Here is an 18,729-nt window from a genome sequence, read left to right as displayed (position 1 = left end):
TAAGAGCAAGATGAACTGTGTGAAATGTGTTTATAACACGTTTTTGTCATCACTAACCAAAATTGGACATTTGTATTGAAGCTATTAAAATATTCCCGATAAATATCGCAACTGGGACATATAAATTGTAGTGTTTAGCTAATTGGATTTAGCCAGATGGATTTTCAGTGAATTGTTCTTCTTCTCCCAAAGGATGTCTCTGGGTTTTATTGCCTCAGAACTCTGAGAAGCACAGATTGAAAACCATTGAACCTTACAGAGCTTAAAAGGTTTCTTCTGGTACCGAAATTGAAGTTTTTGCTGTAATTGGAGGTGGCGTTGTCATGAAGCTTTACTATAAACTTCTGTAACTTTTTGTTTTGGTTTTTTTTTTTGCTATTTATTTGCTAAGCAGCCAAGTAAGTGTAAGTTTTTAATATGTATATCTTTTTCTCATTTTAAGGAAATAGACTTGATGCTTTTGATTAAATAAGATAGGTTAGGGAGGGAGATTACAAATTTCGGGCTCTAAGGTGAGAAGTTATTTTTACATATCTCTTTTGATAGCAGTTTTTTCTTAACATTCATAGGAAAACTACTTTGGGGAAGATGACATGTATATGGATTTTGAAGAGGTTATTTCAAGCCCTGTTCTGTCACTGTCAACATCATCCAGCTCTGGGTGGACTGCTGTTGGAATGGAAAATGACAGAAAGGAAAATGAAAGTTCAGCCAAGTCAATTCATCCGCTTACCTTGCGTCCTTGGGATATTACTGTACTTGTTAATTTGTACAAAGTTCACGGGCGTCTTCCTGTTGTAAGTGTTTGCATATTAAAATAGTCTGAAGTGTATTATGGAATTCACCCAGCATAGGAAACTAAATATGTGTCTGCGCGCGTGCACACACATACACACACTCTCTCTTACAAAAAATTCAGATTCAGAAACTTGTAAATATATCCTTTTATCTTTATAAGCTAGTTTATTATTCTCTTCATACTGTAATTACTTGATCATTGATTACTTTCTGTTTTTCTTTTACTTTAGCTCCCTCTTTGCTGTTCTGCGTAACTTTAGAACATTTTGTCATGGCATTGAGTTGAGTAGTTTATAGTTAGCCTGATGGATATTCTAGGACTTAACATTTTCTTAGCCTTTATCTCAAACTCCAGATCAGTTTGGGGCCTTGTGTTGGACCCATTACAAAATCAAGATTCAGGCCTGATCCTCAATGTTGAATTGTGTCAGAGGTTTGGATTCAGCACAGAATCCTGGCTCGCTCTAAGGATGGCCCTTGGGCCTGTTGAAGCTGACTTGGAATGAGATGATATTGTCCGTGGAACCCAGGGCCATTGGAGCCAGGCCAGACAGGCAGTGGGTGGCCCTAGAGCTTTGTGCTGCATGCTGGCTCCATGTCATGTGCCTAGGGTTACACAGCCGAGAAGTTACCTCTGGTGCTTAGTGAACCTAATGTCTTTACTGAGGTAGGGAATAGTGGTTTTTGTCAGCACTGTTTCTTCTTTTTAAAAGCCAAAATCTCTCAGTTAGATAAATGTAATTTTTATTTTTCCATACATCCTTGGTCTTTGTTTTTTTATATCTTGATTATGGTATTTTGTTTGACTTTAGCATGGAACTACTGATGGTCCTGAGTGCCCTACAGCTTTCTTGGAAAGACTGTGTTTTGAAATGAAAAAAGGATTTAGGGAGACCATGCTGCAACTCGTCCTCTCGCCCCTGAATGTGTTTGTCAGTGATAACTATCAGGTAATGTGAAAGTGACTTATGGTGGAGACTTAGAGATTTTTTATTATTCTTTATGGGGTCAAACAACATGTTAGCTTTTGTGCATGCAATATAAAGCTCTTTAAATTAGAGACTTTTAATTTAACTACATTATGAAGTAGGTGTGTGATATACATATGAATTTTTCAAGAATCTGTTTTCTTTTTCTTCTGTTCCCTACTTATATAATCTCAATTATATTTTGTATCTGTTTTTAGAAATGGAAAGAAATACTTTATAACTTCCTCATATTTATGGAAGAGAAAAATCCATAAAATGTTAGTTTCAACTTAGATTGAAATCACAACCTAAGAATTAGTATTAACCAGTACCATAATCTTCAAAACATGCATAGCTACATGATCAGTGATTTATTCATCTAACTTACTTACAAGATACTTTATCAGTGCCTTCAAGAATTAGCGCTGGCTCTGTTTTGGAAGAGAACCAATGATATTCATCAAATGGAAATAACTTACATTCCTGGGTAGATTATCACTTTATTATTATTTTTTAATGCCAAATGTCTTCTCTTGGCACCTACCACTGCTTTAGGGCCCTTTCCCTACTTTTAGTCAAGTTGTTTACTTTAGAAATATAAATGGATTTTAATATAAGGCAAAGTAAAATAATAAACAGGGGAGGGAATCTCACATCCCAAAATCATACTATGGATTCTATGTAGTAACTGATTATCTTATTTAACATAACATAGCCCCTTTTCATTCTTTTGCCTTAACTGACTGTATTTTTCTACATAGATTAATTTTTTCAAATTTAGTCGTGTGCTGCATAATGATGTTTCAGTCAATGATGGACTACCTATGTGACAATAGTGACGTAAGATTAGTACCGTATCTAGGTGTGTAGTAGGATGTCCTATTTAGGTTGGTGTAAGTACACTCTGCGATGTTTGCACAAGGATGAAAACAGTAACAACGCATTTCTGAGGAGGTAGCCACGTCGTTAAGTGACACTTGATTGTATATGTATTTGACGTAGGTGAGATCATAGTACCTGAAACTTAACGCTTAATATTTTCTTGTTTTTGCCACAGAATGTGTTTCTCTTTTTAAACTTTTATTTCAAAATAATTATAGATTCACAGGAAGTTGCAGAGAGTACAGAGAGGTCTTGTGTACCCTTCACCTAGTTTTCTGTGTGTTGATCTTTTACATGATTATAGTGCAGTATCAAAACCAGGAAGTTGACACTGGTACAACGTGCCATAATTCTGTGTCATTTTATCACATGTAGATTCATGTAACTGCCACTGAAATCAAGATACAACACTGTTCTGTCATTACAAAGATCTTGCATAGCACTTTTATTTTAACTTGCCACAGAAACCTTAAAAATAACTCATGTCCTCCTCTCCCTAAGTTGTAGGTCATTAGAATTGGTTGTTTTTTAATTCTGGGAGGCCACTGTGTGGAAAGGAAGCCCATCTCCTTTTTTCAATCTGTTGAGGAAATTAATAAAGGTAAAAGGGAAATATCTTCTTATGGCTGAGTTCTGAGAATCTTGGATGAGTATCTCTGGTTTCTTATGAGTACCTGGTGACCCTTTAACTTTTATTTTAATCATTGCATTCTCAAAAGACTTTACCAGATACAAAAAATATTTTGTTGAGCTCATTATGAGAGTTCACATTAACCCTGATTACTTGTACAGAGACTGAAGTCTAGAGTATGATTTATTTGGTGATTAGAAAAGGAGTTCATGGGGTGAAGATAGCAAGGAGATAGTTAGAAGTACTGGTGATACTTTGTTTCCTAGGTGGTTAGCACTTCATAATTCACCCCAAAGACAGGATGCTCTCTATATATTCTCTTGGAATTAGATTACCTACGTAACTTGCTTACGTTTTATATTGCTGGCGTGACTATTCCTAAGAAATCTTTTCTTCCTTTATCCTATCTGATATTCCTTCACAGTGGGAGGCTTCACACTGTGACTATATCTCAGGATCAGTCCTGGGTCACTTAGCTGTAGCTGCTCATTCTTGGTAGCATTAGTCTTAACGCAGGACCTCAAGGTTAATGAGCTAAGGTGATGATGGATGGCTTATTGTGTCCAACTTATGAAGCCACACGTTTTATTTTATGATCGTCTTATGATGTGTATTAGTTTCCTAGGGCTGCCATAGCAAAGAACCCCACACTGAGTGGCTTAAACCAATAGAAATTTATTCTCCCAGTTCTGGGGCCTAGAAGTCTGAAATCAAGGTGTTAGCAGGGCCATGCTCTCTCTGAAGGCTGTAGGAGAGGATCCTTCTTTGCCTCTTCCTAGCTTTTGTGGTTGCCAGCAATCCTTGGACTTCCTTGTCTTGTAGATGCATCACTCAAATCTCTGCCTCTGTCTTCACATGGCATTTTCTACTTGTGTCTGTGTGTCCCAGTTTTCCTCTTACAAGGACACCAGTCATGGGATTAGGGTCCACCCTAATCCAGTGTAACCTCATTATAACTTGATTGCATCTGCCAAGACCCTATTTCCAAATAAGATCGTAGTCACAAGGTACCCGAGCTTAGGACTTGAACATATCTTTTTAGGATACTCTTCAACCCACAATATAATGCAAGCTATGATAAAATTCAGAGTATGAGCTTTATTGGTGTATGGGGTAGGTTATAGCTTTAGGACAATCCAAGATCTGCGTGTATTTTTTTTTTTTGAGGAAGGTTAGCCCTGAGCTAACTACTGCCAATCCTCCTCTTTTTGCTGAGGAAGACTGACCCTGAGCTAACATCCGTGCCCATCTTCCTCTACTTTATACTTGGGACGCCTACCACAGCATGGCTTTTGCCAAGTGGTTCCATGTCCACACCCAGGATCCGATCTGGAGAACCCCAGGCCTCCAAGAAGCAGAATGTGCAAACTTAACCACTGCACCCCTGGGCCAGCCCCTACATGCATTTTTGATTTCAAAAAAGCCTCAACAATTTTATACTAAGAATTATGGAATCTCAGTGCAAGAAGAGATCTTTGTTGACCATCCTCTCCAACTCCCTCAGATAAAATATAAGGGAACTGATGTCTGGAGAAGTTAGGTGATTTTATATACTGTCACAGCTTAGATAAGATAAAATAAAAACTGTATCAGAAGAGCTTCTGGAGCTGTTATAAAGTCACAATTTGAAATTTCCTTTTAAGAATTCCTTATGACTTAGATTTAGCTCTTATCCGTAAAAATTTCTTTTTTGAGAAGGCATTTCCCAAAATGTATTGAAACAAGGAACGCTAGCCCTGTAAGATGGGCTGCGCACCCACGCTAAAAACACTACCATAGTAAAATTAGGTTGGGAAGTATCTGTGAACTGTCTCAGTGTATATTAGTATATTGAAGTCTTTGAGAAGACTTGCTGTGAAGAAAGCTATATGGTTTCCTAGTCAGCAGTATCTACCTTTTGTAATCACTCTGTTAGGTGCATTGGGATACATAATGAGCAAGACAGAAATGGTCTTTACCCTAATAAATGGTGGAGAAGATAAATATTTGAGGGAGTTAAAATTAAGATAAATAATTTCAAGTGTGAAAAGTGCTCAAGAAGAGGTGTGAGGTGCTTTGATAGCATGTAGTGATCTTGAGAGAAGAACATGATAATATTTGCCTTTTTAAAAGATCTCTGTGGTCATTTTGTAGAGTATGGAGCAGAAAGATGTAAAAATGAATGCTGGGGGCCTTGTCCCATGGCCAAGTGGTTAAAGTTTTTCACTCTCTGCTTTCATTCTTGGCCCAGGTTCATGGGTTCAGATCCTGGGTGCAGACCTACTCCACTCACCAACCACGCTGTGGAGTTGTCCCACTTCCAAAAAAAAATAGAGGAAGATTGGCACAAATGTTAGCTCAGGGCTGATCTTCCTCAAGCAAAAAAAAAGAAAAAAGAGGAGGGTTGGCAATGGATGTTAACTCAGGGCAAATCTTCCTTAGCAAAAAAAAAAAAAGTGAATGTTGGGAGGCTTTGCAAAGATCCTGGCAAGAAGTCAGATTATTTGAATCAGGATGATAGCAGTGAAGATAAAGAAGGTCAATGCATTTGTGAGAGATGGGAGGGTAGATTCTACAGAAATTGGTGATTAATTGGGTAGGGCATTGCCAAACATTTGATTCTGTATTCTGGGGAAACTAGTGTTCCATGGAATACCCTGTTTTAGGACATATCCTTGAGCTTTCTGAATAAGTCTTAGAAATTTTCTCTGTGAAATATTTCATGCTTTTCAGTAGTGAGTATAAAATTATTCCCTGTAAGATAAATCTATCCTTTTTATATTTACATAGTTCTCAAAATCTGTATGGAAGATGGCTGCTTTTTTTTTAACCTAGTTCTTCATTTTGTGGTCTTAATGTTCTTTGTTATTCTCTAATATTTTCGTCTTTTTAATATTTTGATCTCACATTCCTGCCTTCCTATAAAAGATTGGCCTGTTACATTCACTGTCGGTCCGAACACTAGTTTCTTTTTATTCATCACGGCAGTGACCAATCAGAGATCTGCCTTCTTTTCAGGACTTCGCTGTCTTGCTTTGCAGTTGGGCTCTCGTGGATATTGTCAGTAAAGAAGCTTAACTCAGACTACTTTTATGGGTACAAGGTTGTGTTAGGAGCTTGTGAATCCTGAAGTCTCATTTTCCCAATAACATGTTTTTACTGTTTGTCTCTAGGGAAAAAAAGCAACCAAAAAGTATAACATGATTTTCTTGTACTTCTTACAATCCTTTTCTTACTGTTTTCAGCAGCGACCCCCAGTGGATGAAGTACTCAGAGAAGGGCACATCAATTTGTCAGGTCTCCAGCTGAGAGCACACGCTATGTTCTCAGCAGAAGGTCTTCCTTTGGGAAGTGATTCCTTAGAGTATGCATGGCTGATTGATGTGCAGGCTGGAAGCCTTACAGCAAAGGTCACGGCACCACAGGTATGACTCTCAGAGCACTGTCTCCTGAATGACTCTCTTTTTCTTTTACTCACTCACCTCCCCAAGACGAAGTTGTCTGCCTGGTGAATGTTCATTGCATTTGCTTTTGGATAGAAGTCATTCAGAATTTTCTTAGCAATAGACAAGTCAGAGACAGGTTTCACTTTTCTGAGCCACACAGAGTTGACGGTGTATTGTTTTATAGTTCTCCATAATACCTTCAAGAATTCAAGACTTTCTTTCTGAAAAACACAGGATGAGAACTGTTCTGGAAATCACATTATATATTATTAAAATTATATTAGTTGACTCTGCACTGTTGGAACAGTGTTCTTTTCCAAGAATAGAATAATTTTCCAAGACCTTTGCTTTCTTATATATTTTTAAAGTAGGATTTGAAAATAACATTTATGATGTTATGGATTAGGTAGCATCGTTCTTTACTTGTCATGTCCGAAAGCAAGACATCATCATTGTACCTGCTGTTAGTGATATAGATACTGGTTTTAAAAAAATAAAAACGAATTTACTGGTAAGTTAACCTGGTCTAGAGTGCTAGTTGTGATCCTTTTGGATAAATTCCCCCCCAACCCCAATCCTACTTAGTCTTTAGAAGACTCAAAAGATTATTTACTTCTGGAAATGAACCATTGAAATTTAGTTGAATAGCCATATTACTGTAACATTTCACCTATTGAGCCACATATTTATGATAATATGCATGCTTATCTTGGCATTTCAAAAGACTGGAATTGGTAGAAATGCACATGCTCAATTTTGATAGAAAGTAACAGAATGGGTATGAAACATATAATTTAGAGGTAGGTAGTAGCAACAAGAAGGTGAATAAAGAATCTAGGTACCTTGTATATCTGAAATAAGTTGTCGGAAGGCAGCAAAAATTAAGATTCTAGAAATAGTAGGAAAATGAATGGAACTGAAAAGGGATATTTTATATAAAAATGGATGAAAAGAAATATATAACGGAGTGTATAAAAATAGATCAAAAGAAATATTCAGTGCTCACTGACCTCATAACTATCCTCTCCTTATTGTCTGCCATTTCTTGCTTTTAAATAGATAAGTAAAAACTGAAGCATATTCCTTTAAGGATTGCTAGAGTCTCATATGTTTATAAGGTGCACTTATTAGGAGATGAAACATTTCTGTTTCTTCACTAGAGTCTTGGCATCACTGTTTCCTGTGAGATTCCTGAATCCATAGGTGCTTTTAATGTTTATTCCATGCTTTGTGTGTTTTAAAAGTGAAATTCATGTTTTCCAAAAGTTTAAATTATGTGCTTATTTGAGGGGATGATATCACGTATACCTGTGTCTCAGTGTGTTTATTGTTAACTTCAAGCAATTATAAAATTAAGGTTTTTTAAACTCGAGATTTGATGAAGAATTGATATGTGTTTACTTAAGCTACTATTTATACAACAAAAGTACTTTAATATTCAAAATAACTGACTTTCCAAGATTGTAGCAGAATATGATAATTAGATACTACAAATTTCACATCAAAGCTTGGTTTATTATTAGGTAGAGAATTTTAGGTGCTTTTCTATGCAGAGAATTCCAGTTAGTCTTATGAGGAGAAAGATAAAACCTTTAAGAAAAATTCTTTCTTTAGAAGTTGCTGAAGTTGAACTTTTCAATTGAAATGAATTTTCCTTTGGTGATACTTTTCATTCAGAAATGAAAAGTAATATGAGCTTATAAATGACGTCAAGGTAGAAAAATCACGTTTTGGGCTAAAAAGCACATCATGTAACAGCAGGTATAAGACAGAGTTTGGGCTCTTTCAAGCTCTCTTAGTATTCTTGATAAGCTTTTGAACTCTGAACACTTGTTGAGAATGCTAACAATGTTGTCACTCGGTCACTGCTTGTTTGTAGCTGGCTTGTCTCTTGGAGTGGGGGCAGACATTTGTTTTTCATGTGGTATGTCGGGAGTATGAACTGGAAAGACCAAAATCAGTACTAATATGTCAGCATGGAATTGATCGTCGGTTCTGTGAATCCAAGGTATGTTGAGAAATATGTTAGCAGTATTATGGACATTTATGGATTTTTTAAAATGAAAGATTGGCATATCAGCTTTAAATCAAATGCACATAGCCATCAAGTAAACACTATAGTTCGGTTTTTTCAATTAATAAAATTATTTTGCAGGTTCTTAGCCAGTTGTATTTAGTTCTAAGTATCTAAAATATGAGGTAATTATTAAAACATACATCACAAATAAATGGAGATACTATAAAAGTTTTATCTCTTCCATTTTACTGTTAGCACTCATATCTTATTGCAGTACTGCACTAACTCTTTGGGATATGGTTGTATATTTATGTGGAAGATTTAGAAATTGAAGCAAGAAGGAGGTTAAATTCCTTATGTGACATTGTTTGCAGCCCCCTCTGGAACATACCTGTTCTCCTAATGTGATTAGCAGTGTTGGGCCTTTGCCAAGCTTCCGGAATCCCATTTTTATGCTCTTCCCACAACATTGCCCTACCTTGACTAAGGGTCATTTCAGTACCCTTAAAAAGTAAAAAGGGTTGTAAAAAGTAGGTGATAATCCCTAAATCCATGGGCAGTGGCAGTGAAATGCAGAGTTTTATTTTGCGGTGAATACTGTTTCTTATGAATTTGAGGGTGGGGAGCATTTTTTTTCAGGGAGAGTTTGCTCATTTCAGAAAATCTGGAAAACATGGTAGTTTGAAAAAAGAAAAATAACTTACCCTACTTCTACAACACAGAGATAACCATTGTTAACAGTTTAGTTTTTCTTCCTAGTATATGCCTTTCTTTTTCTTTTCTTTTGCTATACAAACTATATTTATTTGCTATTGTAGTACTGTATATGAACGTATATGTATGTACTATGAAATGAAAGTAATTCATCCTGCTTTTAATTTTATGTCCAAAAAAATCTGTAACCCTTGCTTATTTACCAACAATAAAGGAGACAGTATAATTGGTAATAAAATTGTTTTTTCTTGTTATAAACACATTGCCAGAATCCAGGGAATTAGTTCCTTAGTCGTATGTCAGCCAGTTTGTTTCTTTTGAATGATTCATGCATGCTTGTAGGCATCTCCTATCCTTTTTTTTAGACTCAAAGCTTTTATATTGCATTAAAGTTTTTTTATATACAATAAATCCACCCTTTTAAAAAAGTAATACAGTTTGAGTTTTGACAACTGTTATAGAAACCAGTGTAACCATTACCACCAGCGAAGATCTAGAACATTTCTATCACCTGAGAAAAGTGCTTTGTGTCCCTTTGTGGTCAGCCACTATTCCATGCAACCACTGGTATGGTTTCTATCATTTTAGATTAGGTTTCTTTAAGTCTGTTTTTTGTGGAGGAAATATATTAGTATAGAGCACTAATTATGATGCAGGACATCAGCATCCTAGTCCTGTCTCTGCCACTCATGAGCAGTCACATGCTACTGGGCCAGTCATTTACTCAGGGCTACCATTTCCCCAAGAAGTTCATTGAAGTAGGTGTTGTGTATGTTTTCTTGCAACCTAAATATGGCCAAATCTATGTTTTAGGGATAAAACAAAATTAAATTTGTGTGGATTGTCCTAGATATCATCATAAAATTCACAGTTGATATATTTGTGGGTTTATATATATGTGTGATATATTTATGTAAAAACTAATACATGTGTGTATGTGTATGGAATATGGAGTACTCATAAGAAAATCTTACAACTTTAAACTCCTGTACGGTTCTTATAAACCTATGACATTGTTTACTTATCAGCTTTCTTTGACTATTCTTTCTGAGTTTCAATAACAAGTTATATATATATATTCTGTCAATTTAGACTTGCTACTTTTCCCTTTGAATGCAAATGGTTTGTGGTTACTAATAATTAGTTTTCTAATTGATAAAGACTTCATTTGCTGATGATTTCCTTTATCATCATAAGAAGTGAAATGTAACTGACTGATTTTTTAAAATATGCATATAACCAGAATTTTGTTTGTTAGCTCAAATAAGGAGATTTAAGCATCAAAATAATGACTTGATGGTGAAAATTACATGTTCAATGCTTTTCTTTTTTAGTTGAGTTGTATTCCTGGGCCTTGTCCAACTTCAGATGATTTGAAATATACTATGACTCGTTTAGCAGTTGATGGAGCTGATGTTTATATTGTGGAGCATGGCTGCGCTACAAATGTAAAGGTACACGTTTATCTGTTTCTTGGCCAATGTAGTTCTTTTTCTGTTTTACCAAACCAAACCTCAATTTCTTGAAATACAACGCACATGTATAATTTGCCATCTCACAGAATACTACAAAATTCTAGGATATAGCTTTCTATTTTTTACTCCTCCATATTCTCTCCCAGTGTTATTTTTTTAAGCACACTTTCTGTACTTTCCTACTCTAACTGAATTATTATAACATTGTTTTATGGCAGGGATATAAACTAGTAGGTTGCTTTTATGGCGGGGATGTAAGTTGGTAATGCTTTTAAAAGATTTGGTTTTGAATGCCTTTTATACATTTTGTATGTTTTATGCATACATTTTGAGTGTTTTATACATTTACATTTCCTGCCTGGCTCCTGAAACATTAGGTTGCCACCTCTGCTTTCTGGGTTACTGTTTAAAATCAGTCTTGTTAGGCTTCTGTGATTTCATTATTTACTACCCTTCCAACTTTTCTTTCCTCCTCCTCTTGTTTTCCTTTGGACTCATGTTCTCTTCCTTTTATCCTTTTTGTTTTTGTTGTTGACAGTCTGTTTTTGTTTTGTTGCATTTATCTTTCTATTTCCCTTTCCCCTTTTTTCTTTTTCCTTTCTTCTGTCTATATTTCTTGCAATTTTGAATAATTACCTATTCTGAAGTTTATGCTAAGTTGGTTAAAAATATGGAAACTACAGTTTTGTTTCATTTTCTTCATTCAACTTTAGATGGGTGCAATTCGGATTGCAAACTGTAATCTCCACAATCAGTCGGTTGGGGAAGGAATTAGTGCTGCAATTCAAGATTTTCAAGTGAGACAGTACATTGAACAGTTAAATAATTCCAGAGTGGGACTTCAGCCTGCAGTGCTCCGGAGGGCCTATTGGCTTGAAGCTGGGTCAGCCAACTTAGGACTTATTACTGTTGATATTGCATTAGCTGCTGATCATCATTCTAAACATGAGGCACAAAGACATTTCTTAGAAACTCATGATGCCAGAACTAAGAGGTAAGCGAAATTTAAGAATAGTAATAGTCTCAAGTTCAGATGAAAATTACTAGATTATTGTGGAGGAAATTCTACTCTTTGGAATGGAATAAGAACCTTTGAAATAAAGACCTAATATGATTGTGCTTGGTGCACCTCAATGACTATATCAGGGCCTGTTAGTTAAGTAAATACATTGTATATCTCATCTCTGGTGATGATGTGGTTGCTAGAAATAATGTTATTTTTTGATGGGTTTCTAAGCCCATACTATGTATGTCAACAGTGAAACAAGTTTAAATTGCTGGTCCCAAATAACATAAGGCACCACCCCCCTTCTCTCTCACCATAGCCCTCCACTTCCAATTCATCATGCCTAGAAACCACCATTGCTATCACTGTGCACTCTGCAAAACTCCTTTTGTAGGCCTTCACAACTGTAGGGAAGACTAAGACTACTTAGACCTATTTTCATTGGTCCTTAAGAAATGATTATATCTGCCTTTTAAAAAATTGCCAGAGCCTCTTACTGAATTTTTTCTGTTTAAAATGACAGTATGGCATTTTCCATCTCCATCTTCCCCATTATAAAGTTAATACAAGCCTTTTTTAAAAATAGAAAAGACTAGGGGCTGACCCGGTGGCACAGCGGCTAAGTGCGCACGTTCCGCTTCTGCGGCCAGGGGTTCGCCAGTTGGCATCCTGGGTGCAGACATGGCACCACTTGATGCGCCATGCTGTGGTAGGCATCCCACATATAAAGCAGAGGAAGATGATGGGTGTGGATGTTAGTTCAGGGCCAGTCTTCCTCAGCAAAAAGAGGATTGGCAGCAGTTAGCTCAGGGCTAATCTTCCTAAAAAAAAAATAAAAAAAAATAGAGAAGGCTATTAAGAAATAAAGGAAATAATTATCATGATCCTATAACATTGAATTCGTAGTATTTCTTTTCAGTATTTCTAATGTATTTTTCTTATACTTGAAATCATCCCAATTTATATTTTAATTCTGTTTTTGTATTAAACTTACATCCTAAGCGTCTGCCCACATGATCAAAAATTTTATCAAGTTCCTTTTAAACGAATACTAATACACTATCAAAAAAATGTATTGTGCTTTACTTAGCCATTGCCCTTCTGTTAAATATGTAGATTATATCTAAGTTTCCCATGATAAAAGAGGAAAATTTTTCCACGTAAAATCTTTTTCCACACTTTCTGGGTATTTCCTCATAGTTTCCTTAGAAGAGGGGTATGTCTGTGTTAAAAATTGAAACTTTTGACATGCATTCTCAAATCACTTCCCGGAAAGATTATTTCAGTTTATATTCCCAGTGGCTTTTTAGGAGAGTCTCTGCTCACTGCCTTTTTGCTACCCTTTGAGCATTTTATGATAACGGAAAGGTGGTATCTCTTTGTTTTATTTTGCATTTGTTTGTTTGTAAGATTAATACTTTTTTTAAATATATTTATCAACTTTTAATTTCCTCATTTGCAAATTACCTGTTGGTATTCTATGCACATTTATTTATTGGGATCTTGGTGTATTTCTTACAATTCTTAAGAGTTCTTTATAGATTACCACCCTTTTTATGATCCCTGTTAATATTTGCAGGTTGTTTCATCTTTTTTTTTTTTTTGAGGAAGGTTAGCCCTGAACTAACATCTGCTGCCAATCCTCCTCTTTTTGCTGAGGAAGACTGGCCCTGAGCTAACATCCATGCCCATCTTCCTCTATTTTATATGTGGGACGTCTACCACAGCATGGCTTGCCACGTGGTGCCATGTCTGCACCCAGGATCCAAACTGGCAAACCCTGGGCCACCAAAGCGGAACATGTGCACTTAACTGCTGCGCACTGGGCCGGCCCCTGTTTCATCTTTTAATTTTTTTGATCTTATATACAGTCTCTAATTTTTATGTATTCAAATATGGCAGTCTTTTTCTTTGTGATTTCTTGTACTAATTTAAGAAAACATTTCTTTTGCTAGTAATCAGATGGCACCTGTATTTTCTTATTTTTTTCTATTCCTTTTTTTTTGTTAACATAAAACTCTGATCCATCTGGATTTTTTAATAATGTGTGTGTTAATCCAGCCAAGGATGTAAACAGATTTTTCTGCAAGGATCTATTCAGATACAGAGGAAAAGGTTTATAGCTAATACATATTCATTTCTCCATTTCACAAAATATTTGGGTATTTTCATCTGTTAATTTTCTCCGAAAAACTATTTTTCTAGTTAAAAAATAATTCCAATAAGATTTTTATTGAGATTACATTAATCTTTTAAATTAATTTAAGATACTGACACCTTGTAAATCTGAATATGAAAACTCGTGTGGAGAATATTGTTTAAAAAACTTTGGTTTCTTTGTTAATTATTGCTTAGGAAGCCAGTTAGTGTGAACAAAATGCCTGTGTCTGATTAGGTCAGGTGGCCAAGCAGGGTGCTGATGAAGCTAAGGAGGTGGCCGCACGTGATTCAGGTTGTTCCAGGTGGCTCATTTAGGTTGGTTCAGTGCTCTGGTTTGTCAAGAAATGTGAAGGGTCTGGGCTATTATCCTACTCACAAGCTAACAGGTTAGCCTGCCACAGTTTCATGGGTACTGGCAGATGACACAAGATTCCTGGTCAGAGAGAAAGGACTTTATTACAATAAAAGCAGTTGCCAGAGTCACATGTGTTTGCATTAGTTCCCCATGCCCTCCAGGTAGGGTTGGTGGATAAAATACAGGATGCTCAGTTAAATTTGAATTTCAGATAAACTGCAAATAACTTTTTAGTCTAAGTGTGTCCCACATATTGCATAGGACAAACTTATTTTTATTTGCTAAATCTGGCAGTCCTATCCCTGGGTCCCGTGGGGGTGACACAGAAGGCCCATGATGGATGTCTGTACACAGTGGGATGCATTACAGGAGAAGAACACTGAACTTAGGGATTCTACCTTTCTAGTAAGTGGAAGCAAGCCTGCTGTTTCCCAGGGTGAGACATTACCTTATCCCTGAAGGTTGCTTACTGCCAGCAGAACCCTGAGAAATGGCCTGGTCAGAGCCTTGCATTCTTGGCATCTTCAGCAAGAACAGGTAGGGATGTTTAGGGCCCATATGAATTGCCTCTCCCTACATGGTAAGTAATTGGCCTTCAGCTTTGGCTGCCTTGTGCATATTTGATTCTCAGGAGTTTTTACAAATAAGTTTTCATTTCCGATACATCTAGAAAAGCTACTGGACTGATAGGCCATTAGTTTCATTAGATTAGTGTTTCTGAAAAGTATAGTTCCCAAACCACCAGCACCAACATCTCCTTGGAGCTTGTTGGAAATTTACTTAATCAGGTCTTCCCAGACCTCAGTTAGAAACTCTGGAGTTTGGAGCCTAGCTCTTCATATTTTAATAAGCCCTCCAGGTGATTCCAATGCAAGCTAAGGTTTGAGAACTACCGTCATGCACTGCATTATGACATTTTAGTCAATGAAGGACCGTATATATGAAGGTGGTCTCATGAGATTAGTACCATATAACCTAGATGTGTAGTAGGCTGTGCTATCTAGGTTTGCATAAGTACACTCTATGATGTTCGCATGACGACAAATCACCTAGGACACATTTCTCAGAACGTATCCCTGTCGTTAAGCAATGCATGAGTGTAGTGCATTGGATTATATAAAGATAGGGAATGGAGGAGCTTACATGTCTTGTGCAACTTCTGTATTCCAGATTTTGCATCATGTGCTTTACACATGTTATAGCATTTAATCCTCACAACAATCTTATTAGATATATCAGACCATCATTTTACAGAGGAGGAAACTGAGGCTTGGAAATGTTAACTAACTTGTCCGAAGTCCTAGAGTTATTAAGTGGCACAGGCAGAATTTGAACCCACATCTAGATGACAGCAAAGTCATGCATTCTACTAAGCTTTTTGCTGCACAAATGAACTAAAAAAGGTCTATGGGACATATAAGGTCTTTTATTTTGATAGTTGCTTTAAAATGCTTTTGCTGAGTGACTGAATCTTAATACTTTAAAATAGAGAAGTGATATGAAATTGATAACATCTAATTGAAATGATACCTCAAATTCTCCCACATCCTAAGGATTTCTCACATATTTTTCCTTCTGTCTTCTCGAGACTGATGTTCCACTTCTAACTTGATATATTCATTCTATCTCATCTTTCACTCAAATATTACTTTTTGAAAGGTTCTCCATTTTTATTTGTGACAACACCCTGTTATTTACTTCATAACACTTATTATAATTTATGATTAGATATTCTTATTTGTGGCCTGTCTTTGCCTCTGTACTGTAAACTTCATATGTATAAGACTGTATCAGTTTTGCCTAGCACAATACTGGGCACGTAATAGATATGTTCAAGAAATATAAATGAATGAATGGAAAATGAAAGTGATAGTGCCTATTCTGTCTTCCTGTGAGGGCCCTGAAGATCGAATGAGATAATGCATGTGAAAATGCTTAGAAAAATGGACTTTTAATATTAGGTGGTTTTATTATTTAAGGTTAAAAAAAAGAATAAAGATATATCTCCCAGATTTGTATTTTATAATAGTTTTTAAGAAAGGATGGGAGTTAATAAATACTTACGGATTTGTCTGTGGGTCACTCACAGAGCCTGAAGAATTTTGTATACATTTTCTCTAGTCTTAATTCTTAATACTTCATCTAGAATCCTTATTACAAAATTATTATGATATTTTTCTCTAAAATATAGAATGGTAGATTATTTTGGTTTTGTTGAGAAATAATTTCTTACTGGCCCCATATTTATTATAATTTGGTGTATTAAATTTGCCATGGAATAGACTTTGAAATGCTTAAGTAAATTATCTGTTAAGCATAATCTATACTAATAGTTTTGTCCACTTTTTAGATTAATGTTTAAAATTTTTAGTCCTTTTGAGAATATTTACTGCTGTTTTTAAATGTCTGATTTTTATATTTGCTTTTTCGCTGTGTGTTTTTTTTAGTGTATGCTGTATCTCTCCTATTGTTTCTACTTATTTCCTTCTCACTTACCGTGGTGAAAGTATTTGTTTGTAGAATGGCAACATGATTAAAAACACCTTTGTGTTTGTGTTTACCTTGTCTTTTAAAAATATTAACAATTAACTTTAATTATCTGACAAAAAGCTTTCCATTTCTTACTGAGTTGTTTTTGTTTGTTTTGCTTTGGGCTCTGTTCAGGTTGTGGTTTCTGTGGCCGGACGATACCCTGAAGAGTAAGAGGTGCAGGAACAAATGTGGCTGTCTCGGTGGCTGCAGATTCTTTGGTGGCACAGTAACTGGCCTAGATTTCTTCAAACTCGAAGAGTTGACACCTTCCAGTAGCTCTGCATTTTCAAGCACGAGTGCAGAGTCTGATATGTATTATGGACAGTCTCTGCTACAGCCTGGAGAATGGATTATTACTAAAGAAATTCCCAAAATTGTAGACGGTAATAAAATGTATTATTTTGTCTCTTGTGCTAATCTTTTATTATCTTTATCCCTATGCCATTCTGAGAAAAGTTCAGTGTTACTTAGTTCAACTCCATTAATTTTTGAGTAGTCCTACCGATAGGGTTCAGTATAATCTGCCTTTGTTTTTACAGGTGATTTAACTAAAGCCAGATAATACTAGTGAGTTTTTCATTGTTACACAAGGCAAAAGTGGGTCAGATCTCTTCAGATCTCCTTTTGTTGACATGGGTGATTTTCCTGGCCAAGCTTATTCTAAATATTTCCTTATATATCATTTTCCTAGAACCCAGCTTCCAGAGATATACTTAGGTATAGCTATGCTTCAAATTAACAGTTGTTTTGCCAATTTACTTTTATTAAAACTTATCAATAGTAATATTTATACTATTTGCCCCCATGTTATCAAATATTTTTGTAAAATATTCTCCTTATCACTAAAATTGAACATGTCAAGGAGAGAATTGTGATCTCTCCTTAAAGCCTAGAGGATAACTTTGCAAATACGTGATTTTAGTGTGAGCAGTGAATGATGGCTTTAAGTGTATTTGATTTAGATTTATCTAGTGTCTTTTCTCTAAAGACTTCAGAAATGGATTTCCCTTTGGGTTTCTTAGTTGTATGTTCCTACAATTAAATTCAGTATTTACTGCTTAAGTTGTCGTGCTATCAAGAAACAAAATGTAGAAAAGTCTTAATATTTCACCAATATTTAGACTTTTTCCCTTGATCCATTCAAAAACCTTAACTTAGTGCTGCCTTTTATCAGTAGACAAAGATAGGAAAGAAATACTTTAAGATTTTATTGGATTTATTTCCCATGTATCAGGAGCTCTTAGAGGAAAGAGCTGGACTACATATGCCAAATTCCTGTTTAAATGATTTTTTCACTGAATATTAATACGTGTGTGCATGTTGTGTTAAGGTTGACTTCAGCATGTTTGCTAGAATAAGAGCGGATTATCTTATAAAAATCACCAAACGCTGAAACTTCCTGACAGTTAAAGGATAAGAAAGATGCTAAATAAAATTTAACTTAGCTGTCTTCTTATATTACTTTTTTACATTTGAATGTGGTTTTTAAAGGTTTTCTCATTTTGTCCGCAAGCTACCGCTTGAGTTTTGTATTATCCCTATTTATAGTGAAGAAACCAAGGCTCATCCCTGAGACTGAGTTGCGTGAAGCCATGCAGCCAAGTAGATGGCTGAGCAGAAACTAGAATCAGGGCCATGGAAGCCCCTTGAGTGGTCTCTCCACCGTTCTGCAGCTCACGCTAGTTGTAAAGACTTGGCGTGATTTTCTGATAGGCAGATCAAAATGTAACCATCACAAACACAAGGAAGAAAATCTACACAGAATT

At 35.8% G+C, this 18,729-nt stretch overlaps 1 protein-coding gene across 21 annotated transcripts in view; it reads left to right on the top strand.

The window, feature by feature from the left end:
• The window catches only part of BLTP1 (bridge-like lipid transfer protein family member 1), a 194,760-nt gene that overhangs the window by 67,988 nt on the left and 108,043 nt on the right, over nucleotides 1-18,729 (top strand). For 19 of the 21 annotated variants that reach the window (XR_011537220.1, XR_011537221.1, XR_011537219.1 and 16 more), the window contains 7 exons: nucleotides 570-797; nucleotides 1,611-1,748; nucleotides 6,504-6,683; nucleotides 8,584-8,712; nucleotides 10,770-10,889; nucleotides 11,624-11,904; nucleotides 17,096-17,346. Coding sequence is in view for 17 of the 21 variants with exons in the window: in XM_070609157.1 (XP_070465258.1) it covers nucleotides 570-797; nucleotides 1,611-1,748; nucleotides 6,504-6,683; nucleotides 8,584-8,712; nucleotides 10,770-10,889; nucleotides 11,624-11,904; nucleotides 17,096-17,346 (1,327 nt within the window). In the remaining 4 variants the exon portion in view is untranslated. The remainder of the gene's footprint in view (nucleotides 1-569; nucleotides 798-1,610; nucleotides 1,749-6,503; nucleotides 6,684-8,583; nucleotides 8,713-10,769; nucleotides 10,890-11,623; nucleotides 11,905-17,095; nucleotides 17,347-18,729) is intronic. The other 2 variants (XM_070609159.1, XM_070609160.1) reach the window with 1 other exon arrangement.

This window comes from Equus przewalskii, chromosome 2, assembly GCF_037783145.1.
Source record: "Equus przewalskii isolate Varuska chromosome 2, EquPr2, whole genome shotgun sequence".
In the NCBI taxonomy this organism is placed as follows: Eukaryota; Metazoa; Chordata; class Mammalia; order Perissodactyla; family Equidae; genus Equus; species Equus przewalskii.
Note: the sequence above shows the minus strand (reverse complement) of the source record. Positions and strands in the feature narration are given on the sequence as shown.